The sequence below is a fragment of the Clavelina lepadiformis genome, chromosome 1 (assembly GCF_947623445.1).
Source record: "Clavelina lepadiformis chromosome 1, kaClaLepa1.1, whole genome shotgun sequence".
NCBI classification, from domain to species: Eukaryota; Metazoa; Chordata; class Ascidiacea; order Aplousobranchia; family Clavelinidae; genus Clavelina; species Clavelina lepadiformis.
Genome location: NC_135240.1, coordinates 5,750,136 through 5,775,945, shown reverse-complemented (window position 1 = coordinate 5,775,945; position 25,810 = coordinate 5,750,136). Strand labels below are relative to the sequence as shown.

The window sequence follows — 25,810 nt, the reverse complement described above, 5'->3', positions numbered from 1 at the left end:
TTCAAACTTGTCCTATAAAACTTCATCATGAGTATTTGTTGTTATTCCCAAGCGTTTAACGTGAAACGACGGTGTGGTTTTCAATTCATTGTGGTGCGAGTTTAAGCGATAATAGCTTGAGTTCACTTGGATAACGCTAAAACCAAACTTTTTTGTTTCCCACCGACTTGGTTCTAGGGTTTGTTCTAGGTCGGAGCTGTGGTTAAAACCAGCACAGCGAAACAGACCGATAAGAAACGTGTACTGTGCTAAGATTTAAGTTGTGAATTTTTTCCACCATGTTTACCGGCCTGTAATGCAAGACATATTAATGCGTACTTAACCAATCACAGCAAAAAGACATTAAAACAATGGTTTACAACTTGGAAGTCGCGCTCCTCATTGTGGTTCCTAACCCCCATTGGGGTCATTGACCCCTTTTCTGGGGCCACAAGATCTTTGAGAAGCGGGTGTACAAGAATTTTTTCAATTCATTTTTACGACAAACAGAAATAGTTTAAAACTAGTTTGCAAAGATTGCAATGAACCCATCGGCACCGCTGTCCGCCATGTTGGAACTTGATCTTGTTTATCTTTACTTATGAGATTCTGCAAAATTTTCGACAATCTTGGAAATTGGAAATCATACAGCGACAGAACCACAAACGTTTTTGATTAATAGGGTTTCCGGAACATACCCGGAAATATTATTCTTAGGGTAATAAATATGTTTTGTACTGTATTGCTTTTGCCCTAGTGTTCGTTTTGCGAGAAAAATAAAAGTTCTCATTATTTAGTGATTTTCTGTGGCTCATCGGCCTGTTTACGGGAGAATAAACTTTCCGCGTCGGATGTAAACTAATGTCAGAGGCAAATGGCTGTAGAGTCAAATCTGCGCCGCGTTCTGTAAACAAGGGAGCCACGCACGTAAACAAACTTGTCACTAACTTGCAACGCCGGCCATCTCACTCAAGACCAATTACAATGGATAAGTTTTCGTTCAACAAATAGTTCCGCATTATTTTAACTATACACGTTGTTTGTAAATGCTACAGTGACGTATGATATATTTTTAACTCGTAGGTCTTAGGTCAAAAAGGAGTCGTGGTACGAAAAAAGTTGTAAAAGCGTTTATCTAAAGGCAACAGGGACACGGGGAATCTTAAGCATGATGCGGCGTCTTTTGCAAACAAGCTGCTTTCTGCCACGCGAGCGAGGATGTTGAAATACAATAAAAGTTCATTTTCTTTTCCATTCCGCTTTCTACAACAGAACTGCGGTTATTAAAATCAACAAATCCTTGTGAAATCACAATACACTTCGATCACGTGATATTAATAACAACGTGCCTGTGTCAGCCGAGAAAAATAAACACATTAACGAAAGATATCATTCATTTTAGTACCAACGCCGGCGCCAGCAGAATGCTCCAGACAAAGCATCTATCGAATCAGCTCAATCAGCCAAGACAAGTTTTCAAACTCAAAACAAAATTCGAGTTTCTCCGTTTTGAAAGTGCAATTGTTCCACGTAATGCGACCGTGGCCAATCACGCCTTCCCACGTCAATATAACTGCAATGTTCGTGTCCTGTTTGTGACGTCATTGTGGTCTGTCATGCGTGACAGCCGGACAATGGAGTTGGCGACGTGTCACGACCTCTGCGCAGTTGGAAAGTAACAAGTCACTAATTACCTTATAGCGCTTCCAGAATGGACGCGAAGCTACAGAATCAATGGAAACATCCGAATCGGCAACGACTGCATCATGGATCCGCGAAGGCTTCCCCTTCGCGCGTTTCCATATTTCTGTCGAATTTTCCCGCCAAACACGCGAGCGATCGTTTTCGCGCCCAGGGATAACTTCGCTGCTCCTTGAGGTCGTGGGAAAGGAGCTATTTCGGGAAGATCGCTTAAAACACGTTCTAAAGTGCACCAGCACGCGCTTTATGCAAGAGAACAAGCGACGTTTCGTCCTCGAAAGAAAATCGTCACATCCGGCGCGTCCCCGAACGAAATGAGCTGGTAAGAAGTGTGTGGGCGTCGTAACATTTCACTCAAATTTCAAATGTGCTAGTGACGTCATCCCACATACAATTGAGCGGACCTATTAAACTAGGTTCCAATTCGGTAGAGCAACTTGTTCAAACACACCCGGTGTAGCAGATTTACTGCCCAGGGACCCTCCTAGTTCCAGAGGATACCAAAAAAAAGACAACGCACTGTTAAGAACTAAATTAAAGCGAGGAGTTGTCTTTCATCAATTACACCTTTTCCCGTTATAAAATTCAGATCTTTATTGAACGTCGCCGTAATTGTTTCCCACGCAGAGAGGAGAGTGGTGACGTCATACATGAGCCACTAAAAAACCGGTGGGAATGGACATTTGGCGCCCTTGCTCGTCGTTGCTGCTGCATTAAAATATATTTTACAGCCACCAAAATCAAACAAACGTAAAAATCAACGATTTAAAACCGCACACGGAAACAAAATATCTGAGTTCCTGAGTCTGAGGTTCACAAACAGTGACAGGTTTATTAACCGTAGGCCGAGACTTGACAGGTTAGTCTATAGACATGACGAGAAAAAAGCCGAGTAAATATTCACCACTGACACAAACCACTAAGAGAGTTGAAGACGAAAAGCTAATGTTTCGATGCTTGTACAGCCAGTAAGTTTAAAATTGCATTGGTTCATCGCATCAACTACATATGCTTGTTCAAATGAGAAAATGTCATACTCGTATAATATAGAATGCTCGATAAATATTTTCATTATACATGTTTGAGGTGGATAACTTATTTGCACAACGGTTTATAAAATCGCTGAAAAGTTGTACGAGGATGCGCAAAACCATAGAAAACATTTGGCAGACTTCCAAAATAAGAAGTTTAGAGTCTTCATGAGGACGCGGCGATGATTAAGCAGATTTGTGATAGCCCGTGAGCGACCTTGTATCCGTAATTAAAAATCTTGCCCAAACTTGTCCAATTTTCAAACTGATGGTGTCAAAATTGTCGAACTTACTTCGTTGCAAGCACAGTCATAAGCGGTGGGCGGAAAATACATGACATGGCAAGTAGTACAGACCTGACATGGCAAGTAGTGCAGACCTTTCGTTCATTGGAACGCAATAGGAGAAACAAATACGGGACAGACTTCTTAATAGTTGCAAAGATGTGTCAAACTGTACTGGGCTGTGTGGTATATTATCTGGTTTGAAACCTTGTATGAATATTAGAGTCTGCTCTGCATTGTGAATGCAGAGAAATTCCAATGTAGGTTTCAGCAACGATTGAGGACAGGAATGCAGTGCTTAAGCCTTGTGGTCGAAACTGCCTTAAGAAGCAACTACACTCGCGGCAAGTGGGGCGCCCACAAAGGCTTACCTAATAAAACTTGCCCACTTAAATTAGCTTAAGAGCAGTCTTGCTTGTGGAGCGTGGCAGCCCCAGCAAAGAGCCTTTAATCGAAGTCGATTGAGTGCGGACTGCTTACGATAAGGTAAAGATGGCGAAGCCAGGATTTCGCTTATACAAGGCCCAGAAAGGCGATTTTGTCGTACGTCATCACGAAACTATCATGTCTGTTATCGTTCCGTCGCGCGTCGCCGTCAGAGATGAAGAAATCTTCCGCTTTTCTCTTCGCGGAGGATAGCTCAGTTAGATCTGCTTAATGTTATCACAATCGGAATAATCGGGATCTATTAGCCGGCCTTCGACGGTTCTGAAACGTTCCAGGTCAGTTTAAGCAGAGCTTCGGCGTCGTGAGCAAGAAGTCAATTTATAATAGTTCTTTATAAGTGGAATTTGAGATTGTAATTGGAAGCGATGTATAAAGCAACGTGTAGTGATGTGCGCATGTTTTTGGTGATTCTTAGTCATGATCGCTTCTGCGTTTACGGTAATAGCCAAGTTAATCTGCAACGATTACAGCAGGTGGGCGCATGTCCGCTGTAAAAGCATGGTTGAACGGACACGTCACAATATCGCATTATGACATAAAATTATGTGTAATTGACAAGTGCTTGGCGAATTAAACGATACAAAGTGCCGGCGATTTAAGTTAGTTGTGTGGTTTGTGCCTTGTACCAGGTTGAAATATATTATACTACGCTGCATGGACTTAACGGTAAAACCCAAAGCGAAATAGCAAATGGCTTATAACCGCAAAAGGATTCTACGATCGCTACTTAAAGCATCTATGGGTAAGTTCAAACAAACAAATTTTTTTTGAAGTCGTTTTCACCTTTTCAGGACATTTCAAAGCCGTCTCATAGCTGAAAGATGCGAGGTATGCCGGAGTCGCGTGCCGTCATTAACCACACTGTCGCATTCGCACGCGTCTATAATTAGTTGATAACATTTCGCGGTGGTTTTCGTTCGTGCAACAGATTCGGGCTGGGAAAATGCGTTTCTTGATTAAGATAGAAAGCTAATTTGTATATTGCTGGATGTGGAAAGTTCGGGAAAATTTGCTGACGTTGATTCTCATGCCACGAATTTACTCTTCACGGGCTCAAGGCGTCATCTTCGGAAATTTTTAGGCAAACGACGCGTTTGCAAGAATCCAAGCCTTTCATTGACTGCCTTGGAGCGAAACGCAAAATAACTTTTCGTCGCTGATATTTTTAAAGTCGGTATTTTCCTTATAAGAGCGCTTTCATCTCAGCCAGGTAGAAGACAGAAAGAATGCGACCATAGAGAAAAGATGGCTATTGGAGGAGTCATTAGCTCCTTTTGTCTGTCACCGTTTATTCCGCAACAAAGGCACAAAAACGTCACAATTGAAATATAACTTGATTCTGTGACGAGGAGTGATGTGTGGACACAGCGGCGAATGTCTATAAAAAAATTTGGTCGGGTATACCGTCCATAAAGTGTTCACAAAAGATTCATTATCGGCATCTGCCGGTATATGTTGACGTTCAAGCGCGATGACATGGTTGAAATGACGTCATGGGTCAGTGGTGTCACGGCGAAGGATACAGAAGGGTTGGTGCGGATGGATTGCGCGGTGCATTAGCGGTGCGGGGCTGATTTTGTGAGTCTAGTGTTGCCTTTGAAAGCGTTTCAATGCGCTGATGCTATCTATGAAAACAATCGCATAACTCGCGCTTTAAGCAAAAGGAGTCCTAGAATGAGCGTCGATTCTTCCTTTCCGCGATGGCGTGAGGCTGCCGTAAGAGTCAAGTAGCAAACTGTCAATATCAGGCGAAGTGTTGATATGGAGTTCTGTATTGGCCGCAAAACTAAATGTTGGAAATGATTGCTTTTTCCTGCGTTGTTCTAGTTGACTTTTGATCAAACATTTTTGCATTTATCAGGCTATGTATGTTTCTGTTTGGATTGGATTAATCACTTGGTTTTCTCCGGAATTGATTGTACGATTGTAATTGGTTGTATGCACGGCTATGCATAAAATACGAGGTGTCATGTAAAAATCAACATATTTCGGTGAAATAGACAAAAGTCAATCACGTTGGATCAGATCTGGCGACGAACACAACGTGGTTTTCGTGCAATTTCAACCAAACTTCTCCACTGGGTTAAAAGGAGACAGAACGATCATATTCCAAGTCATGATGAGTATAAATGACTTTCATTAAACGTTCGATAAAAGCAAGGAAAAATCGCCTGTGGCAAGCCGTGACCGAAGTGGCGTAAAAAGCCAAACTCGTAATCGTCCTAAATCGGCTAATTTCGTCTGACCGCAGGTAAGATCACAAACAAATTGTGGACAAAACAAAATCAAGCTCTCGCAAAGCATCTGCAACGTCGCCAGCTAATCGCCAATTTAACCAGATTGTTTTGGCGTTTTCAGCGTTACTTGAGCAGTTTAACTTTTTTCATGTCGTGAAGTTGGTCGTTCAATATAGGATTTAATAGAGTTAGTCAAAGTACGTCGTGTAAGGCCAGTTTACGAATTTAGGGAACGTCATTCTGTTGTTCCAGTCGGGTTCTGGCTTTAAAATATTAAAATCCGTCAGTTTGGCGACTGAGACATATTTACAACCATCTTAACGTACGTCTTTAGGGATTAATGTGTTTTCCGGCACTAGTTTCTTGTTGGTGACATTGAACCCAACTACAGCACGCAAAAGACAATTAGGCGTTTAATACCCGGAAATGCACTGAGTGTTGCAAAATGCAAATTACAGCAGTGATGTTTTTCGCACGATCAAATTGCAAGTTGGTGCCAAAACAATTCGCAAACAGAATTCGAGGACAAAGAATCGAACTCGGCCCGGTTTCACACTTTCTCCTGCAAAAGAGCAGCTGGAACCTCCTAATACAAGTTGCCGGGCACAACAAAAGCTTTAGAAGATATCTCATTTCAGAGGGGCCGGAAACTCACCCCTAACATCAACCACTCGAAAATTTCGTCGTGAAGGCGTTAGTCGCCGAAAGGCGAAGTTACGCTTCGATTAGCAATCGGTCTTGTTGCAGTCGTCGAAAAAAAGAGATTCGTCAGCTTCGGGTTTACTTGGTTGAAACGGCGGGAAAATACTTAAGGAGAATAGGGGAGCGGCACGAAGAGAAACACTATCAACAAAGTTATGTTATTCTCTCTCTCTCGGCTAGGCTCCGTCGACCATCAGTCATGTTAATGCTGTTATGCATGTAGTTGTAGATCGGGATACGTGGTTTTATTAGCTGTTGGGACTTAGATACGCGCTTGTTGAAGGACAGGACAAGCTTTCACGAGAAAGTGAAACGAACATGTGTGACTTTTCATGAAAAGTGTACAAAGGTAAAGTGAATCGAAACAACAACGTTCAGCTTTACAGCGTATAGAAGTGACCCGCGGTCGCATACACAGAGATGCAAAAATATAACGATCTATGCTAAGATTAAACTTATATTTTTTGCGGAAAACCTTCGTTCACTGTAAATTAGCAACGATACGCGGTTTCAAAACAGTGAGAGAGAAAGGATATGACCCCATTCACATACATACGTGTGAATTTAATGTTCGATTGCTAAGATTTTGTTGTTTTGGAATTAAAAGAATCTTTGCCTCGACGTCATTTGTCAAGTAAGATGTAACAACAACTACAAGCCGAGAATTACCAAAGATATTCCTGAAGTTTTTAAAGAGTTATGTCTAAGAACCTCGGTCACTGTTTCACGCTTCGCGGCTTTAGAGCATCGACGCTCGGCCAAAATCGGAAAACTTTTACGACGTTTCCGTTTGAACAGAAACAAGTTACAGCAAACGTTTCAGGTAACACACAGGTGCCGGTTAGTGCAGAAGATAAATGCGGCTCTTACCAGTTTATTCAGCCGAGATGAAGCTGTACCAAGGTCTATGTTGAAATTGACTCATGTAGAAGATAATGTCTCTAACGCTGCTGTAGAAACTCTTTTCGGCCAAACATTTCGTTTTTAGTAAATATTGGGTCGATCGGCGATTACAGTTACTTGTGATCTGACGCAAACAACGTCAGAACGTTTAGTTAAAGGCAATGCCGTGGGTTCAATTCTACGTGGCAATACCGACTTGAGATAAACTTTGAAAACGACACCAGCGTGTGAAATCATTGACAACTTTTACAAACGTTTTTTAACATCATATCATAGGACAGTTGGCAACAGAAGCTGAAGCTCGCATTTAGATACGAGATGCGTCACTTAGATGGTTCAAAGTGACACACTACGCAGGAGTTTGGTAAAATATGTCATAAATTTGAAATCGGCTTTATAGCGGTCTCACAACGAAGGTATTCTAGACTATATACGACGAGCAAAGCAAACAAAAAGATTTCCGCCCCTATTTGATCATCAAATATGATGCGTAGAGGGACAAAAACGGGCAATGCTGCAAAGTTAACGTTTATTTATCCGGCAGGTGCACGTAACTATAAAAATGTCGCAAACATCATCTTCCTTACTTCGGTTCGAGAAGCGCTATAGATCACTCCATGTTTGGTGATGAACGCTACGAGTAGAACTACTCAAAGTCACGTGCTACGGGCAGGTGGGTTCAATTCACAAACCTACTCTCGGAGCAAATTAAATTTATTGGCCTATCTGTTGTCGTGTTATCGTTGCGTGTTAGAAATCTTTCTTTGAATATTCGTCTCTCGGACGAGCAAATACAACGCAAGTTCGTCTTAGAGCAGTGAAGACGCAAGGGGTACATTGTGAGGCTGAAGTTCCCTTCAATACGCCAGTATAAGCGTCGGCATGTCGCGATATTCTTATAATAGGAAGTAAAACAATACGCTTACAGGCGTAAAAATCGGGCGACGATGTCTTCCTCATTGTTTTTGATCTTCCAACTCCGGAAGAGACCTCCGACGCGATCATAAAGCATCGCGCATTATCGGGTCTCCATGGTTCAAGGGCGAGGAGCACGTTAAAAAGTTGTTTGTTTTGGGAGGGATAGCAAAGCGGTACCCGCGCCAACACCTCGTCAGTAGTGTAACTGAATCCAAAACAACGCTTGAGCTCCATTCATTTAAGTTAGAAGGTGATGGCGGGCTTAAAGCATTGCGGTTTGAAATGCAACCTGCCAGCCAACGACCGATTACGTCACATCGTTCGCAAATCGGCTTGCAGACACAACAAAAGGGGCGGGCGCACGTTAACCCTCCTAAACACTGCTGGCTTAGAGGCCGCGCTAACGAAAACTGTAGGAAACCACTTTCGCTAGCCCAGACGCGAAATGACTTGATCGATAAAATGCACTGCCGCCTGTAAAACTGTTAAACCAGCACATACGACATTGTTAGGTGCACTCTCAGCCGCAAGTTTTTTGAGGTCGGTAAGACCCCGTTAAGAACAGGCAGTATTGCTTACAAATTGCCCGGCCCATTAACGGGCAATAATCGGGTCGCGTCAAACGTGTTGGAACTGGATTAAGTTTTCGCACTCAAGTCAGGGTCAAGCGAAAACGATGCGGCCGTCTGTTAAGTAGATGGGGTCACCAATGTTAATTTCGTTTACGGCGACGTTGTTCGATTTATGGGAGGTGGACAAGCTGATAGAGCTGAGAGTTAATCCTTCAGGCAGGGATCCGTAATTTGCCGGCCCAGTTTCGTTAGCGCCGGATTAGATTGATTTAAAGCAAGGACGCCTTCGAAAAAGTTGCAAAGTATCGGGAATTAAGCGAAGGATTACCACTTCGCTGTCGGAGGTTTAAACAACAACGATTGAGAGCTGGTACTAAAAGCGGACAGTTATCACTCAGGGCTTGAAACGCGTGTCGCATTAAAATCACTGCTCTCTGCACGGCTTTAATATTGCTGCTATACTTACGAGAGATCGAGGTGTAATGGACTGTGTGACGCCGTTGGGCAACTTCGACCCTCAAGTCTCTATATATGCGCATAACATGAATGCCACCTTGTCTACTTCAGATTAGACGGATTTACGATGAGCGTTGGCATTTCCTCTGTAATATGCGAAATTTAGAAGCACCAATATGTCGCTGAAATGACACTATAAGCAGACAAAGCATGCTTCGTGTTGAATTACTTAAAAGTGACAAAATTTAAGTCATTGCTCGATGTTTCGTTTTTTGTTCTGAAGAATTGATTGTTATGGTTGGCTGTCACTTTGTTTCGTTACAATCATTCACAATTTGAACGTATCGGTCAACCATAGACGAGTATAGGTCAGTAAGTAGCAACGAAAAGCGATATCAAAGCATCGCGTGGTCATCCGCGGAGACCGCGAAATCGTCGAAAAGCGCGATCGAAATTTGCAACCAAGTATCAAACGAACGTTGAAGAACTATATAGCTTGGTAAGAGGCCGTTTTTACTTCAGTGCAAGTCAAAAGTTGGTTGCTATGATAGCGAATTGTCATTTTCGAATGTGAGGTGATTTTCTAACATAGATTGTCGACAGAAGTATAGATTGTACAAAGAGCATCGCTTAATCATATGGTTATTACGGAAATAAGAGCACGTTAGGCTGGCGAAGTGGTCAACTTAAACAAGTGGTTGATTTGAGTTGATGTCGGTTTTGTGGTGTCTTGTCATGTCGGTGCGATTTGTCGACAAGGAAAAGATTAGAGTTAAATGAAATCGCTTGTACAGTATCTCGCTTGTATGTAAGACAATTAAAAACCATTATATTGACTCATCATCCCATACTTAAGTACTAATTTCTGTTCAATTCGATGTGACATCGTTTCTGATAACAAAGTAAACGCAAGAGTTGTAATTTCTGATAGCGGTGTTTACATAATATCACGGAAAACATGTCGAGTGGCAAGCGGTTATCAACTGGAAACGGTTCGTAACTTTAGTTGCCGCCGAAATGTATCCAACTTCCTACATTTCGCACTTTCACGGCTCCAGTTAATTGTTTATACCTCTCGAGTAGTAGGAAGCTAACGCACGATTTTAGAAACAGTAAAGGTTTGTATTCTCGATGTAGAGTTTTGAAAGGTCCATGACCATCTGCGTAATGTCCAATTATACCTGTGTAGTCTGGATACTGGTAGATGGCTCGTTAAAACCTATTGTATGTATAACTATGTCGGACGTATCTTGATTGATAGGCGGGAAACGGGGACTCTTTCACTCGTTATTTGTCCGATTTTGTCCGAAATCGGAACAAGTAAACTCGGTCAAGTGACTATTGGCGGCGCTGAAGCGAAATCGAACGGTTTTGTTTTCGAATTTTGTTGAAAGTTTACAACGCATGATACACACCCACGAACTTGCGCTGATTAATCATCTCAGTGCGAGGCGTGTACGGATACTGTGGCGGAAAAATTGGTTAATTGTTACTCTGCGGTCGTCCTTGATTATCGTATAGCGTGCGCTTATCTGGGAGTTTCACTTACAGCAAGACGTTTCGAAGGCTGCAGGAGAACAGCATGTCAGGTGTCTTGAACATGAATTTGACGTTGGTTAGTTTCGTTTCGGCCCCAAGTTTACGGGCTTTGAAAGCTCCGAGGATTAGTGGTTTTGGGTCCTTTGATAGTGACAGATGTTTTGACTAAGTAAAGTTTAGGTGGCGCTTAAAATTGGCTCTATCGCGTTCCTAAGACCCATGCACTTTAAAAACATCAACAAATCAAAGGCATTTACTCACAAACTTTAAGCTAAACCTGCGCCAGGAACGACAAAGAACAGAAAGAGAGAGGAAAGTCGGAATTTTCACTCCTGTATCGCCGTGTTTCAACTCGCTTCAACTTAACACAGCTTAATTACGGCAAAGGCGCTTGATATGTTGGTGGTGTGACAATATACCGAACATAAAATATCACAAAATCAGCCAGAGGCAAGTCCGGACATGACTGCCGAGTGCAGGCCTTCTGTCGCGTGCCCGACTCAAGCCGTACGTGCGAGACAGCTTTAAGTTCAATGCACAACATAAGTGCGTGTGATAAAAGATGGATAAAATCCCGGCTTTAATAATAATTTTCTTCGAAGTTTTTCGCATGGTTTGCTGCGGACGGAGCCGCAAAACAATGTACAGTAGTGTTCCAGGCTCGGCAAATTCCCCGAGGCCGCAAGTTGAGTTGACAAAATACAGTGGATTAAGATCTCAAAACAGGACCTTTTAAGGGAGAGGAAAAGTTTGCCATTTATGCTGCCGTCTATTGTGAGTACTGTGGTGTAATTTTAACAAAATCTACAGATATTTTCGCACGACAACCGCCACAGATGGCAACGAATAACCTAAACAACGCATGTCGAGTTCTTGTAAATGTAAATACACCAACGGTATATAAACTGCCGCCGTGTAGCATGTTTGTCGTTGTAAGTCAAACGCAAAGGTATTTGCTTGTTAATAACATCGAGTCTAAATGTCCAAACGCGGAAAGCTAAGCGTTCTAGATTACAGGCGACGGCCGTGTAATTAAATAATGAGGTGGGTACCAATTTGATAGCGATTAGCGCTCGCATCGCTCTAACTATCGCCACAACTTCTGTCGCAACACGCGCACTTGACCACGATGTCACGAAGGAAGAAAAATGAAAGGTTTTCCTCCGCATTATGACGTAATAACCGCCTACGTCATTGAGTTAATTGCCGACCAGATCCGCAAATTTCGGGAAAGTTTTCTATCGGTCACGACACTGTAACACATCCCTTTCTTCATTGCCTAATGAGCCAGTTTTATGATCATTTGAAAACAACGTAACAGGTTTAATTATGACACTGCCATACGCAACAATGAGTCCATGTCGCAATTAAACCACAGGAGGATGTTAGTTTTATGACATTTGGGCAAGAACAAAAGCGAGCGCCTAATTGGTCGTGTTTATGACGACAACGTTTATCAGCACAACAGTCAGGGTAATCGGTTGTTAACAAAAAGGATGAGAGAAAGAAATTAGCAACAACCATTAACCAAACAATTATGATGTCATGTGACGATGATGAAAAAAATGGTTCGAATATACGACGCATCTTCCATAACTCAACTAGTCACAGATCTGTCAATAGCTAAGGTTCACGTTCAAGCTCGGACATAACTGACTGCGAATTTCGTTCAACATCAAAGCAGCGAAAGTAGAAAAATAGCGAAGCATCAGTATTGCAAAAGCTCAAAGCAGTTGATCATTTGACGACCGTTCACCTGCGGAGTTTGAAGCCACTTGATAGCTTTAAGACTTTGCGTTCGATTTGAGGAAAAGCCGGCACACCTGGCAGCGTAGACGAACTCGTGAAAAGATTTACAATGCTCCGATGTAATTGTTTACGATCGTCACAGATTCGGCGACGGTTTGGCCGTAGAGAAATTTGAGTTACGGAAACAGTCTTCTAATTGCTGAAAGAACGGTCGCGTTTTTCGCCAGAATAAAATGAAACTGAGCGCATAGCGAAATGACGTAATCGTAGATGAATGTAATCGCGTGTTGTCTCTGGAAGGTACAAGAAATTGTTGTCGAGGCTTTGTAACGCCGACGTTTGCTGGGTGCTGCCACGAGCATGTCATGAGCACATGCATGAGGGACAGTGAGAAGTTTTGCACTAACTTTGTGTTGTTTTAAGCTGTTTTGTTTGAAGACGTGCGGATGGTTTTGCAGGAAAGTGACGAAAGAGGCGAAATTCTCGGCATGTCAGTGATGTCAAGCGTGGGTCGAACTAAGCCTGGCTTGTTATGGTTTGATCACGACGATTTAGAAAGTAAAATGGGGCTAAAAGGCTAATCTCGGCCGCAGCACTTTGGCGAAATCACGACATGAAAAGCCTGAAATATTCGAACCCCGATCGACGCGGTGGGTGGCAGATGATCGAACATTCCAAAACCATCGGTCCGGGAACTAGGTGGGGAAGTGACAATCTGAAATTGAAATGCGCAGACTTGATCGATTGTGACGTTGCACGCTTATTGCGTCACTAAAATCTCATAATTCTCGTAAGAGATCTTTTTCGATATTATTAAATGGAGCGTGCAAGTTGTGTCGTGATAGAAGGTACAAAGTTAATTAGTGGTCGATTGTGAACAAGTTGGCACTTGTGGGCCACTTGGGTGCTATGATTCGTCATCGCTCCTGTTCCTCAAGTGGCCTCCAAGTCCGATTCCTGAGCGATGTCCTTTGTCTACTTCACAGAGTGTCGATTGTTTTCGACGTTTACGCCGTAAATTGTGAATCCCGGCGCAATCCCCTTATTAAGTTGAGAAGTGTGTAGCTCCATTTTTGTCGAGCTTGAAGCGCGTTAATAAGTGCCAGGCTGAGCACCCTTGTGCTTTTGTTTATCGGCTTAATATTGAAAAAGCGGCCCCCAAGCTATCCAGAGTCGGTTCATATCACCGGTTTAAACGTTTAGGAAAGGGAATGTAGGAAGTTTATGGTCAGAGAGTATCCAGACAGCCGGCCGCTTTATAAACCGTAACCACGGCAACATCTTTCTAATTTTGTAGCTGATCTGTGCCAGATTTTGAACATTTAGTTAAAAGGAACAAGGTGTCGTGGAAAAAAGTGATGTTTAAAATGCACTTAGTGTTTGCAGGAAAGGCAAGAACCGCAACCAAGTGTATCAACTCTTTGTAGGTCTGAGCAAGCATATAAGAGTCATAAGAAAAAGTGCACAAACACATCGGCCATGTTGTCATCCGGAATTCACTTATCACACAGAGTTTCCATTCGACCCTCTTCGCGTGTTGGGCCATGCCAACCAACTGGCAAAGTTCTGAGATTTTAAGACCTTAATTGCACAGCTTTTTACCGAGATATGCGTGACTCGGGCCAAATAGGTCGCTATGACTAGTCAAGTGTACATAGCTGGGGTTGAAGATGAACTGGCTTGCGCTTCGAGTGCTTTTGATCCGATTAAGCGCGCTTGTTTGTTAAGCTGACGTAATAAAGCTTGCAAATCACCTGAAAGATTCTGGTTGGTTGCTTCAGCAAGACAAGTTTATTGCGTCCGGTAATAATAAGGGTCTGTCGGTTTCAATGAAATATCTCGGCGTTGTGCAAACAAAGAGAGCAAGCGTGGGCCCACTCCAAATAAGTTCTGTGGATTTTTCTGTGACGTTTTTAATTTTAAAACTTTTGGTTTGATGGCAGATACAATTCAGAGTTTTTGATTAAACACGAAGATCGCAATAATTAAAAAAAAATTTTTTCAACAGTTGCAAAAGCAATACTTCGAATTCACAATTTTGTGTAATACAGACGACGGGCACCTTTTGAAGACAACGGCGAAAGAAAACAGAAATCCACAAAGGCGTAGACCAGATTTAGAATTGTTGGTAATACAGCAGCAGTCAGTTGAGATGTTTGGAAAAGAAATGGACAAAGTTTTTCAGGTAATCGAGCGAACGTAGGTTACTCATTTTGAATTCCAATGCGACGGTTCAAGCCGTCCAAAGGGGACAATTGAAAAGCGCGACTTAAAACCAACTTTGTAAACGTTTCGAGACGTGACAATTGACGAAAGCAGAAATCTCGATCAACCAATCCAAACAGGCATCCCCCCGTTCCGTAGGGGGACCGCTTTCTTAAAAAAACATCAATTTATTGGCACTGATACATGACTGGGTGGCAATGTAGGGCTTCGACGGCGCGGAAAACTCTGGTTTTGAAGAAATCGGACTCGTGCCGACTCGATCCATTTGTGAGAAATGAATCATTTTTGCGCCAGACAACGAACAAGAGGGAAAATTCGTCAACTCCTTTGCGCTCTGGGCCAACGTGAAAGTAACCCTGGCCGCAAATAATTATGACGGCATAATAGCTTCGACTTGAAAGAAAATTTATCTTTACGCTATTTGCTTTCTGCTAGTCAAACTAGATGACGTAATGGCGTTGGAAAAAAGACGAAATAACGAGATTTGAGCGAAACATGTCATACGTGTGAGTTACAAGGCGCTTTCTTATTATCCACTCCAATGTTTGTTCAACAAAATGAACGCATCTTGCTTGTGAGTGACGTGATGAAATTACTGTTGCACAAACAGACGAGAAGAAAGACTTTCGCGGCCAGATCGGGTGGGACCCAGCATTAGGCCAAAATTCCATCGACCAAGTAAAGGTGCATTGTAGACAAAGAACGTGCGAAGGCATTAACACAACGAAGGTAATTTCATCGAAGGTCGCGTGCCAAGGTCGGGTTGAAACGTTAAGCTGTTCAGAAAAAAAGGCCGGCCCTTTGCAGTTGACCGATCTCTTCAGACGCTCCTTCGCTCAGACTAAGCCGACCGCCCGAGAGGAAAGAAGGTTTTAGTCTTTAGCCTTGATTGTGTGCAGTGACATGTAGTTGTAAGAATGTTGTGAACACTTTATTTTTAATTCCAGCGTATTTGATTGGTGAAGTACTGCAGTAGCTGTGCATTTAGAATTAACCTGAAACGATTTAGTTTATACTTATTTTGATTTTATTTGTTTTCGCAGTGATGCTTATCATAGAACTTATAGCTGCTATAGGCGATTTTCTGCTGAACAGTGCAGATCACCATTCGACTGTTGATGTTTCCCACAGTTTAGTTTAGAAAATTCAGAGAGTGTAAGACGCCGCGTTTCGTTGAAAAGAAACGACAGCGGTAAACAAACAATTAAGATAAACAAATCGCTCAGAACGGACCAGTCGGTCTCGAATTGACCTCTCGTTAAATCAGCAGTCAATTTATCAAAAGAAGCCTTCAGCACGAACCCTCTCACTACAGCGATGGATTTATTTTACCAAGCAGTTTTGTTTTTACTTGTCGTGGCGTCAGGTGTGCCTGCAACTGTGGCGTGTCCTTCAGCGTGCGACTGCCACAACAAAGAAGTGTGGTGCGAGAGCAGGGGACTGACCTCTGTGCCGGTGGATATACCAGCTGACACCAGGATGCTTTATCTGTTTGACAACAAAATAACGACCATTCCTGATGGATCGCTGTCACGACTGAAGGTAAATATTTGGTCTGGGTTACTCACTGGGTGCAGAGTCAGGCGTGGGTGAAAAAATGACCCCTTGACCGAACCTGTGCTGTCCCATCGTCATTAATTACATGCTGGTGTTAAGATTTTTGCACGAGACTATGAGCACGACAAATAGCTGTTAGGACGCGTTTATCATCGTAACTATCAACTGCATAGTCAATTGATGTTTGAATTCGTTTCTACAGAATCTGCGACTACTTAGTCTATCTTCAAACCGCCTGAATGACAGCGCTTTCAAACCTTCGTTATTTTTGCAATTGAAACAACTGGAGAATCTCCAGTTATCTGACAATCGCTTGACGAGTATCCCAAGAAATGCTTTCGCAGGTAGGAAAGCAGTTCACAAATACCTGTACAAAATGGCCGCTTTTATCCTGCTTTGTACAGCTTTCCTTAGAACACAGCTTAAAGTTGTCGAAGCTTACCACAACAAGTGTTATAAATGACGCTTGATTATGCCGTCATACATTGTTCTTCAATCCAACTATGACCTCACTCGTAAATGAAGTCTATTAATATAAACCTGTTGATGTAGGGATGCCGAACCTCGTTAGAATCGACTTGGAAAACAACAAAATTAGCTCAATTGACAGCGATGCGTTGAAAAACATGAGCAATTTACTCGAATTGAAGTTGAGTAACAACCGACTGTCTGACTTCCCTAAAATCGTCGCCTGCCCGGCATTGAGTCGTCTTTGCCTGGGCGGCAATGAATTGGTCCGGCTCCGTCCCGACGGTCTCAGGCAGGTCAACCTGGAACACCTCGAGGTAAGCGTTGTCATGGCAGCTGTTGGAGAAGGTGACGGGCTTGAATAGCTTGAAATGGGCTTGATAGAAAGGAAAAATTTTGTTGGCGTGTTAACTGTGTGTGTGACGTCTGTACAGCAGTATGGGATATCATTCTTTATCTTGTGTCATTCAGTTGTCAAGAAATCGTCTTAATCAGCTGCCGTCGACGCTTTTCGGCGGTTTGAGCAACATGAGGGTGCTTGACATCAGCAGCAACCAGATACACCGGGTACCGCAAATAATCAGGTATGCTTTGATAAAACAACCATTTAGCTACACAGCTTCTAGTGGCGCGATATTGACTGCCGGGGCCGCCCATACCTCAGTGAATATTAATCGGATGGCAGCAGGTATTTAAAAGATACCAACAATTAAACCCGGTGAAGAGCGGGGCCCTCATTGAGACAGCGATCGATGGGCCACTTAGTCTCGGTGCTCGCGCGTCCATAAGTTCATTATGCCGAAGAAAAATTGGACCATCCCACATGTAATAAGCACTTGTACCGTCCGACGAAGATCATTCTGAGCGCCCGAAAGTACATATTGCAGCTTGTAAACGGCTTTTGCGGTTAACGTGCCCACAGTTTTCCGTTCCTCGTAACGCAGATAAGAATTCTAATATCGCTGAAATAAAGTTGTGTTCTGCGTTGGAGGCAAATTGCTTTGCAATTTTAAAACGTTCGAAGCCGCCAGTTCAACGGTTCAATGACGCGGGTTTCGTTGTAATGTTCGCAAATTGCGATTTTAAATTCGTTTAATAAATCCTTAAATCACTGTTATTAAGTCAGAATCATCGACGTATTCCACGAGACGACGCTCAGAATTATTTCGGGGAAAAAGCAGCTTTTAATTGCCCGTTCAAGCCCTGTTGGCGGAAATCGTGAGTTTAACGAAATGCCTGTTTTACCTTTCAGCAACATGACATCGCTGCAAACACTGAATCTTTCCCACAACCCCATTACGACACTGGACGGCAAATTCTTGACTAACTTGCGAAGAATGAAAACATTAGATATCGGCAGCTTGCAACTTTCCACCCTAAGCGAGGGCTTCATACCCCGCGGGGTTTATCTCAACTTCTTGGATCTCACCAACAACCCTTGGAATTGTGACTGCGCCATCAGTTGGTTGACAAATTTCATGAGGTGACACACGCACATCTGTAGCATTTGTGATTACACTGGAATAACCCTGATGCAAGATACGCTTTTACAAGACTTCTTAGGTCACAATATATTTAAAACAGGACTTAATTTTTTCAGGCACGTTAGAGGTGCGTTCAGAAATGTAAACCAAGCGAAGTGTAGTCAACCGCCGGAACTAACAGGACGTCCATTGATTGCGCTTTACCAACGGGACTTAAAATGCAGGCAAGGACTGAGACAAAAAATTACGAACAATTTCACCTGATTTAGGGTGTGCGGTAAAACGCAAACATGTATGCGGCTTAACTGTAATTTTTTTCTACCCAGTGGGTCACCAGGAAAACACAACAGCGCCAATAACATACCCCGGCCTTCCCCAACAAGTCGAAGACCTAATATAGACTTGTGCGCAGCTATGGCCTGCGCAAACGGAGCAACTTGTTACATAAACCGTACCACATTTCGTCCGGTATGCAGGTAAGACCACCAAAGCAGCAACTACGGCACATATGTTAGTTCAATAGTAATAACAGCCTATAGCACGTTGCTAACACTGTAATTTGTCGTCGCCAAATATGCGTAATAATAAAATATGAGTGTGCATCAATAAAGGAATGTAAAAGTTTACGGTTTCAATGATGGCTGCTGTGTTATATAACATCATCAAGTAAATTTAACCGATTGCTTTGCGTAGGTGCCTAACTGGATACAAAGGCATGCTTTGTGACAAGCCCTTATACCGGCCCACCCCGTCGACTTCTACAACTACCAGCACAACTGCAATAGCAAGCAACACAGCCTTCAGACCTCAGCTGATCATACAAAGCGACACGCTAACACCCAACTCGGTACAGATCATGCTGCCCAGCACTAGAAAGCGTTTGAAGGTGTCAGTTGCACAATTATCTCCCAACGGGATCATCGATCGGTCACCCAGGGAATTCCACATTCGCCCCACGGCTCACCCCTACACGGTGACGAATCTCGAGCCTGGGAAAAGGTACAACATTTGTATCAGCTCCACCGACGTCATTCAGACGTCATTACAAAGCAGGCGCATCGTGGAGGACAAGCTGTGTGGCGAGGTGACTACCCTGCCCATCGCAACCAAGCCACCGGTTGAAGAAGCCACTGACACTGAGTACGAAGACGACGGAGGTGACACGATTGTTAAAGGCGGCGGCGACGACGACGACAACACAAACGCTGGCCAAAAAACCGGGGACGATTCTGACATCGTACAACAACCGAGTGGAGGCAATGCCCCGGTGGCTGATCCGAAAACGGATTCCGACTTCAAACTTCTTTATCCTGCTCTTGGAGCAAGTCTGGGAGCTTTCATCATCCTCATCCTTGTAATCCTCTTCTTTGTTTGTTACCGAAACAAGAGGAAACTGAAACAGTCGGATAACCGCAGCGTTGGAAGTCGGGGTCACGCCGAATATGTCGCCGGTAAAACGGGTGACCAAGAAATTGTACCCATGGTGACCCACCAAAGGCGGCAATACCAGCAGCAGACCAGCGTACCCCTGTCGGGGCAAAACGGTGACGTCTATCACACACCCGCGCACAGTTACCCATTGAATGGCGCTTCTCCTCAACGGGTGGGTACCCCAAACAAAACGGGGTCGTTGGGGAGGAGTAGCAACTCCGGCGGAAGTGTCAGCGGGGTCCCGCAAAATTACCCCATAGACATGCAAAGGTGCTGCACCACTGCGACCGGGATTATGCATTCCGTGGCGCCAATGGTTAACGGTGAAGAAATGCGCTGCAGCACGACACCAAGCAGCAGCACTTACCAGTCGAACGGTGGACCTTACAACGGTCATGCGCCGTATACGACCGACCATGGGTCTGTTCTGACAAGCCGAGGACAAGAATACGTTTACAGACATCACGGTAAACCCGAGACGCTTGCCGAGACCTGCTTCCAAGAGCAGGGTCAGCCCATGGTGGTCCCAGTCCGGTCCACCGGTACGGTAGTCAACCAGTTTCATCAGGGGCCAATAGCCACGACTACTGTGAGCCCAGCGACAACTTACCAACTAAACAATCCAGTAACCATGCCTGGCTACCAGGCCAGGTCACCTATGGCCAGGCCACAGCCAGTATCGATGCATTACACGCCTGGTAAGCAACAGAGGTACACGAACTCACACGCTGACCACTATAACCAGATGCCAATGACCAATGGACAGATTATTGAAAACTGTATGACGCCGGTTTTCCACGACACTATGGTCATGTAAACTGGTTCCAAAATTATGTGTAAACTTTTTACTTTGTTTCTTTTTCGACGGTCGTGGACCAACCTTGCTGTGACTACATGGATACCTTTATAATGCTGAAAGCGAAAAGTTTCCGAGTTCATAAACATAATAAATCCCCTTCCAAACATTATATATTTAACGCTAATTTCCCTCCTACAAATTCCTTAATAACAAACATTGTGAACTATCTTTGCAGCGCAGCAATAATTTGCTGTAGCTGCCACTTAACAATATAAGACAGGCGGACGTAAGCCAACTCTGTACGATCGCATCATTGTTGCTGTTGGCATTTGTTCGACCTATATGGGCTCTTTTTTATGGACGCTGGACGTTTTTGATTTTCAAAGATTTCCGAATTTTTTCTGCTTTTCTATAACTTTTTTTCGTTTCTTTTCGTGCTTCCTTTGTAAGTTATTGTTGCTTAAAAGTTCACGCTGTGCCAATATTGCATTCGTATTTCTTTTTGCCTTTCAAAAGAATTGACGCTTCGTATTATACTACATCGCTTGAAGTGCGCAATTGTACCCGAAACTGCATTATGTAACAGTCATTTAGAAAAATAAAACTCCAGCCTTCGAGTATAAAAATGGACTTGCACTTAAGTGACCAGGAATCACACGGAAGTCAAATTTTCCGATAAATAAAATCAAAAATGACAGTTCAACCAGCGGAAGAGAACTGCCGTTTGCGCTGAGCGTCGAGAATTGAACAGAATGCAAAGGTAGCTGTAAAAAACACCGAACAAAACCGTGTGTCCACTAAACTGCATGATTGTCAAACAATCGGTAGTTGGAAAAGGAAGGAGATGTACCAATGACGTAGGTGCCAGGAAATCATTTCAAGGATAAAGTTATTGGCCTTGACTATTCACAGTTCTGCCGGATTTGACAATGAGAATATTGACATTGTCATTCTGGCTGCAACAATTTAGTGCTAAAATTTGGCCCATTTGACTCTGAACCAAGCGATGGGGCATACAGGTCCGACTAAGTACCGAAATACATCTCCAAAACTGCATAGTCTTACAGTGTAAGCAAAATATGGCTGAAATCAAATCGACATACCCGGTTGATGAGCCAAATTCTAACGTCTGAAGGCAAGACGAGAGATTTCGTTGATCCAGCGCTCGAAGCTGCCTACTTCTGGACTGAAAAACAAATTGTTGATCGTTGTTTTGAAAACGTCGGCCATATTTCTAAGCAGAAAATGGCGGCGGGGAATGCCAGTTGGGCAAAATGAAATTCAATGGGCGAGTGTTTGTTATTTTAAGATTTCAATTAAACGGACAGGTTTAACGTGAATAATGAAGCGTTAAAATATGCGGCGTTAAAACTTGATGTTCAATAACTCCCACTTTCAAGTCAGTACCGGTGAGAAATGAACAACAAAACGTCAATACCCGAATCACTTAAAATCATGCTTTAGACAACATTAACGGCGTAACCTACGCCTGACAGGCAATCATAACAGAGGAGTGGCGTACTAAATATATTAGGATTTGTGGCAAACACATAGACTAATATTCGGGTTAGAAAATATTTATTCACGTGTAATTGAAGGGAGGTTAACCATGCATACCGGATTTGCGAATATTGGCATGGGAGTTTAATTATACTGTGCAACAGAATGTCTGTCATCAACACTGTGAGTTGGTTTTTGGTGAACTGGCGCAATTACATTATTTCGACGTGGTGTGCTCTCAAGAAAGACCAACAAATATAAATTGTGCAAATAAGTACAAGTTGGCAAATTGCCGCAGTTCGCAGCAACTTACAACTGGTTAAAGCGGCCGGAAGAAATTTAACAAGTGACATAACTGACTCATATGTAAGTCTAAGAAAAGCCTCGTTAACATCTTTGTTGAGACGTGTCACCCCAATCCACATTTAAAGTCTGCATCGGGAGTTTCAACAGTTCTTACAAGTTAATGTTTTGGATATTTTAAAATTCAAGAGTCCCAAATTATTCTCAATAGTCCTATAGTGTGGATACGGTCCAGATAAACGCAACAGCGCAAAAGCTAAGCATGAACCAATACAAAGATTCTCGTCGGCAATGTTACGCATTGTTCGGAATGTCAAGACGAGCGTCGCTTTGCTGCCACCGCGAGGCTAAGCAACAAAAGCATCGCAAACCACGTAGCTGTTCATGGAGCGAGACCTGCCGATAGCAACAGAGATAAGGTGAGGAAACATTGTAAGCGCAAGGCGTGAAATTTCTTAACTTACATTTGCGCATCATGCTAAGAATATCATGCAAGGTAACTTCCATTAACGTCTACTATGGTGTGCTGTTGGAACAATTATACTGTCACTGAGTAATGTTTTAATATGACTTAGTGATAGTGCCTTACCTATCAAGCCCCAAACACTGAGTTTGTCTGTACCCATTGTCCGGTGGATGTATGCTTATATATTTTTTAGTTTTTTGGGGTCTTACTTAAAATTAGAACTGTTCACCAGGACCACAATGTACAGCACAACCTCTCCTCTGATACTCACATTGGAAAATCCAGTGGTGGCAAGCTTATTACTGCTTCCAAGGGAAACCACCCTTGAGTCTTTGTGGTTGTCATGAGCCTTGCCTTCCTGGACAACCTTATTCGATCTTGGGTCATAAATAACAACTTTCTTGCCCTAGAAACGAAACAACAACTTCACTGCTTCAGCCATTTAACTAGCCATGCAGGGAATGTAAACTTTACCAAGACAACAAAAATAAGATTATGACTGGACAAACGTAGCATGTTTCCAAACATAGTAACTGGCGAAGTCAGAAAAAAATCTGAGTTGTCAGTGGTGTCACATATATTGTATATAGACTTCTAACTCAGTGTGTGCATGAAGCTACTGAAAAATATGTTAATTTTTCACACAAAGTTATTTTTACCTTTGTTGTGCATGCAATTGTGTTCCCATCCTGTGACCAAGATATAGATTGAACTAAATCAAAGCCAAAATCTTCCTTTCCTAAATAAATATTCTCATAAAAGTAATGTACATGTATAAGCATACGAAGACATATAATTCCCATGATCATGACTCCAGCTAAATCAGAGCAAGTACTAAGCCATTACAAATTCTGTTACCACACATAGAAATCCCCTTATCAATGTTCCAGATTGAAATTCCACTTTCATCTGCCACAGCAAAAGTGTTGTCAGCAATTGTGTGATGCCTTAACAGTTCTGGCCTCTTCTTAAAGCCTGTGAAAGTAGCAACCGGGTTGATTGGTGAAGATTCAGAAAGCCCATCAGACGGTAGCTTCCAAAGTTTTACCTGAGAATAAGGTATTTTACTAAACTAGTGGCACTATCGCACTGCAGAAATACTTCAGAAACATTTTTTTTTTCAGGTATGTAAAAAATGCGTTAAAAATACAATTGGTACCAGAGGTTCACATTAAAAAGAGTGACAACGTTCATGTCAACATCGTTTTGCAAACAACAAAGACAAAGCCTACGCACCGTTGTATCCTGAGACGCAGAAAGTAGCATGTTATGATGAAAGGGCGACCATTCGAGATCAATAACACTATCACCATGGGCAGATAATGTTGGATTTTTCCCCATTCGTCCGGGATGATTCACACCAAATATCCCAATCTTTCCGCTTCCTGTAAAGTGTTTGCCTTAATAAGATTTAACAAACAGCCGTATTACTATTTTACCTGCTGAGCTAATGTTGCTAGCGATAAACCTTGCTCCCACTGCAAGACCATTTCCAAAGCAAAGTGGCACTTCGACGGATATGTCGGTGAAACATTCCTGCAAGGAAGTAGAAATATTGATAACAAAACACAAGATAAAAAATAGAACAGTACAGTAACACAATGCAAACAGTGGCGAAGTGGATTTTGTTGAACGTTTCTTCAATTATGCAACATAAACTTCACCAATAGTAATACAGATCAGGATTTAATGTGTGAATTCGATGCCATAAAACTAAATTAAGTTTCAACATAAACTTTCCATGCCACCCATACAAACCTCTTTTTTGGAACATTTAACAACGCTGTTCTTGTATTTCGAAGCTTTGAACCGATGCATTCTCAAACGGTAAAACGGATACAAAATTCAAGAAAAGCTTAAAAAATATTATCCCAAACTCTCTTTCCTATGCAGAGGAGATGCATAAGTACTCTGTGATTACTTAGTCTGCTAAGTTCACCTGATTAATGCCAATGAAGTAAAAAGTGACACTGAGAAGCAAACCTGCAGCCTGTGGAGCATTTCAGCCAACAGCAGTTTATCAAAAATATGTTACATCACTTTGATTTGACAACAAATCAAAAATTCAAAGTGGTTGGTTATGATTTTAACTGTTTGTCATTCGTTCATTTCTGTCTCATCTACAACCTTATCACCATATTTTGAGCAAAAAATTGCTAAATCCACACATGCACTTTAAGGTAAAGAACCATGAGCATCAATCATTAGAATCATGAGCATCAAATCTGTAAGAGTTTCAGACTTACATTATTACATTACATTACATTACTTACATTAGCATTGAACTAGTTAAAAAACCACAGAATTCCTCTATTTTTATCAAATGTTCTTGTATTATGTTCTGGGAGTAAACGTTTTAAACAAAAACCTTTGAAAGACAAAAGTTTGCTGAAAATTGCAATCCAGCAGTAAATTAGGCTGCATCATAATTGCAGTGTTTCAAATATGAAATTAGTACAAATACATTATGACATGGTTTTAAAATATTAAACTAATTTATCTAATTACCCAAAACCTACACTGGAAACAAAACCACAGATTGATAGTGAAATGCTTGGCATATGTCAGGGGTGTCAAACTCAATTGCACCAAGGGCCAAAACTGAAAACTTATTTAACCCCGCGGGCCGGAAGGACAAAACTTGATTAAACGTTTCGTGACACGAGTACATGAATTGGAACAGGCAGCGAAACAACACCAAATTTTTGATGTTTTTGACTGGGCTATTTTTGATTATTCTTCTCTCACATCCTTATGTTTCATTCCTCTCCTTGCAAAAGCATTAAAAAATTAACAAACAATAATGAAAAAAGCAGCCCAGATTACTAGTGTTAGAATAAATCGATTTATTCTAGGCCTATCGTATGATGGGGCAACTGCTGTGATGCTGTATTGTGAGATTTGTTAAAATCTTGTTTCTTGCTTGAATAAAGTAACTTATACTGTAAAATAATCTCGCGGGCCGGAAATAGTTCAATGTATAAAATAACATTGCGGGCCAAATTTTATTGTAAAGTGGGCCGGATATGGCCCGCGGGCCGGGAGTTTGACACCTATG

At 42.4% G+C, this 25,810-nt stretch overlaps 2 protein-coding genes across 3 annotated transcripts in view; one reads left to right on the top strand and one right to left on the bottom strand.

The window, feature by feature from the left end:
- The window catches only part of LOC143460934 (coronin-7-like), a 38,624-nt gene extending 13,926 nt beyond the window's left edge, over positions 1-24,698 (bottom strand). Inside the window, exons 1-7 of one of the 2 annotated variants that reach the window (XM_076958637.1) lie at positions 24,511-24,698; positions 24,192-24,288; positions 23,989-24,137; positions 23,611-23,800; positions 23,412-23,491; positions 23,024-23,158; positions 21,587-21,669 (exon numbers count right to left, since the gene is read on the bottom strand). In XM_076958637.1, the coding sequence (XP_076814752.1) occupies positions 21,587-21,669; positions 23,024-23,158; positions 23,412-23,491; positions 23,611-23,800; positions 23,989-24,137; positions 24,192-24,288; positions 24,511-24,570 (794 nt within the window). In that variant the 5' untranslated portion in view covers positions 24,571-24,698. The remainder of the gene's footprint in view (positions 1-21,586; positions 21,670-23,023; positions 23,159-23,411; positions 23,492-23,610; positions 23,801-23,988; positions 24,138-24,191; positions 24,289-24,510) is intronic. The other variant, XM_076958629.1, reaches the window with a different exon arrangement.
- On the top strand, positions 15,402-21,122 carry LOC143460923 (vasorin-like). Its single transcript, XM_076958618.1, has 8 exons — positions 15,402-16,286; positions 16,504-16,645; positions 16,854-17,086; positions 17,241-17,353; positions 18,022-18,252; positions 18,370-18,477; positions 18,580-18,729; positions 18,947-21,122. The coding sequence occupies exons 1-8, from the start codon at positions 16,062-16,064 to the stop codon at positions 20,499-20,501; spliced, it is 2,757 nt and encodes a 918-aa protein (XP_076814733.1). The 5' UTR covers positions 15,402-16,061; the 3' UTR covers positions 20,502-21,122.
- Positions 24,699-25,810: the final 1,112 nt, after the last annotated feature.

Coding starts and splice junctions, on each gene's coding strand:
- LOC143460923 (XM_076958618.1), top strand. CDS start 16,062: ATGGATTTATTTTACCAAGCAGTTTTGTTTTTACTTGTCGTGGCGTCA. Junction 17,087..17,240: donor TCAACCTGGAACACCTCGAG/GTAAGCGTTGTC, acceptor TGTGTCATTCAG/TTGTCAAGAAATCGTCTTAA. Junction 17,354..18,021: donor CGGGTACCGCAAATAATCAG/GTATGCTTTGAT, acceptor TTTACCTTTCAG/CAACATGACATCGCTGCAAA.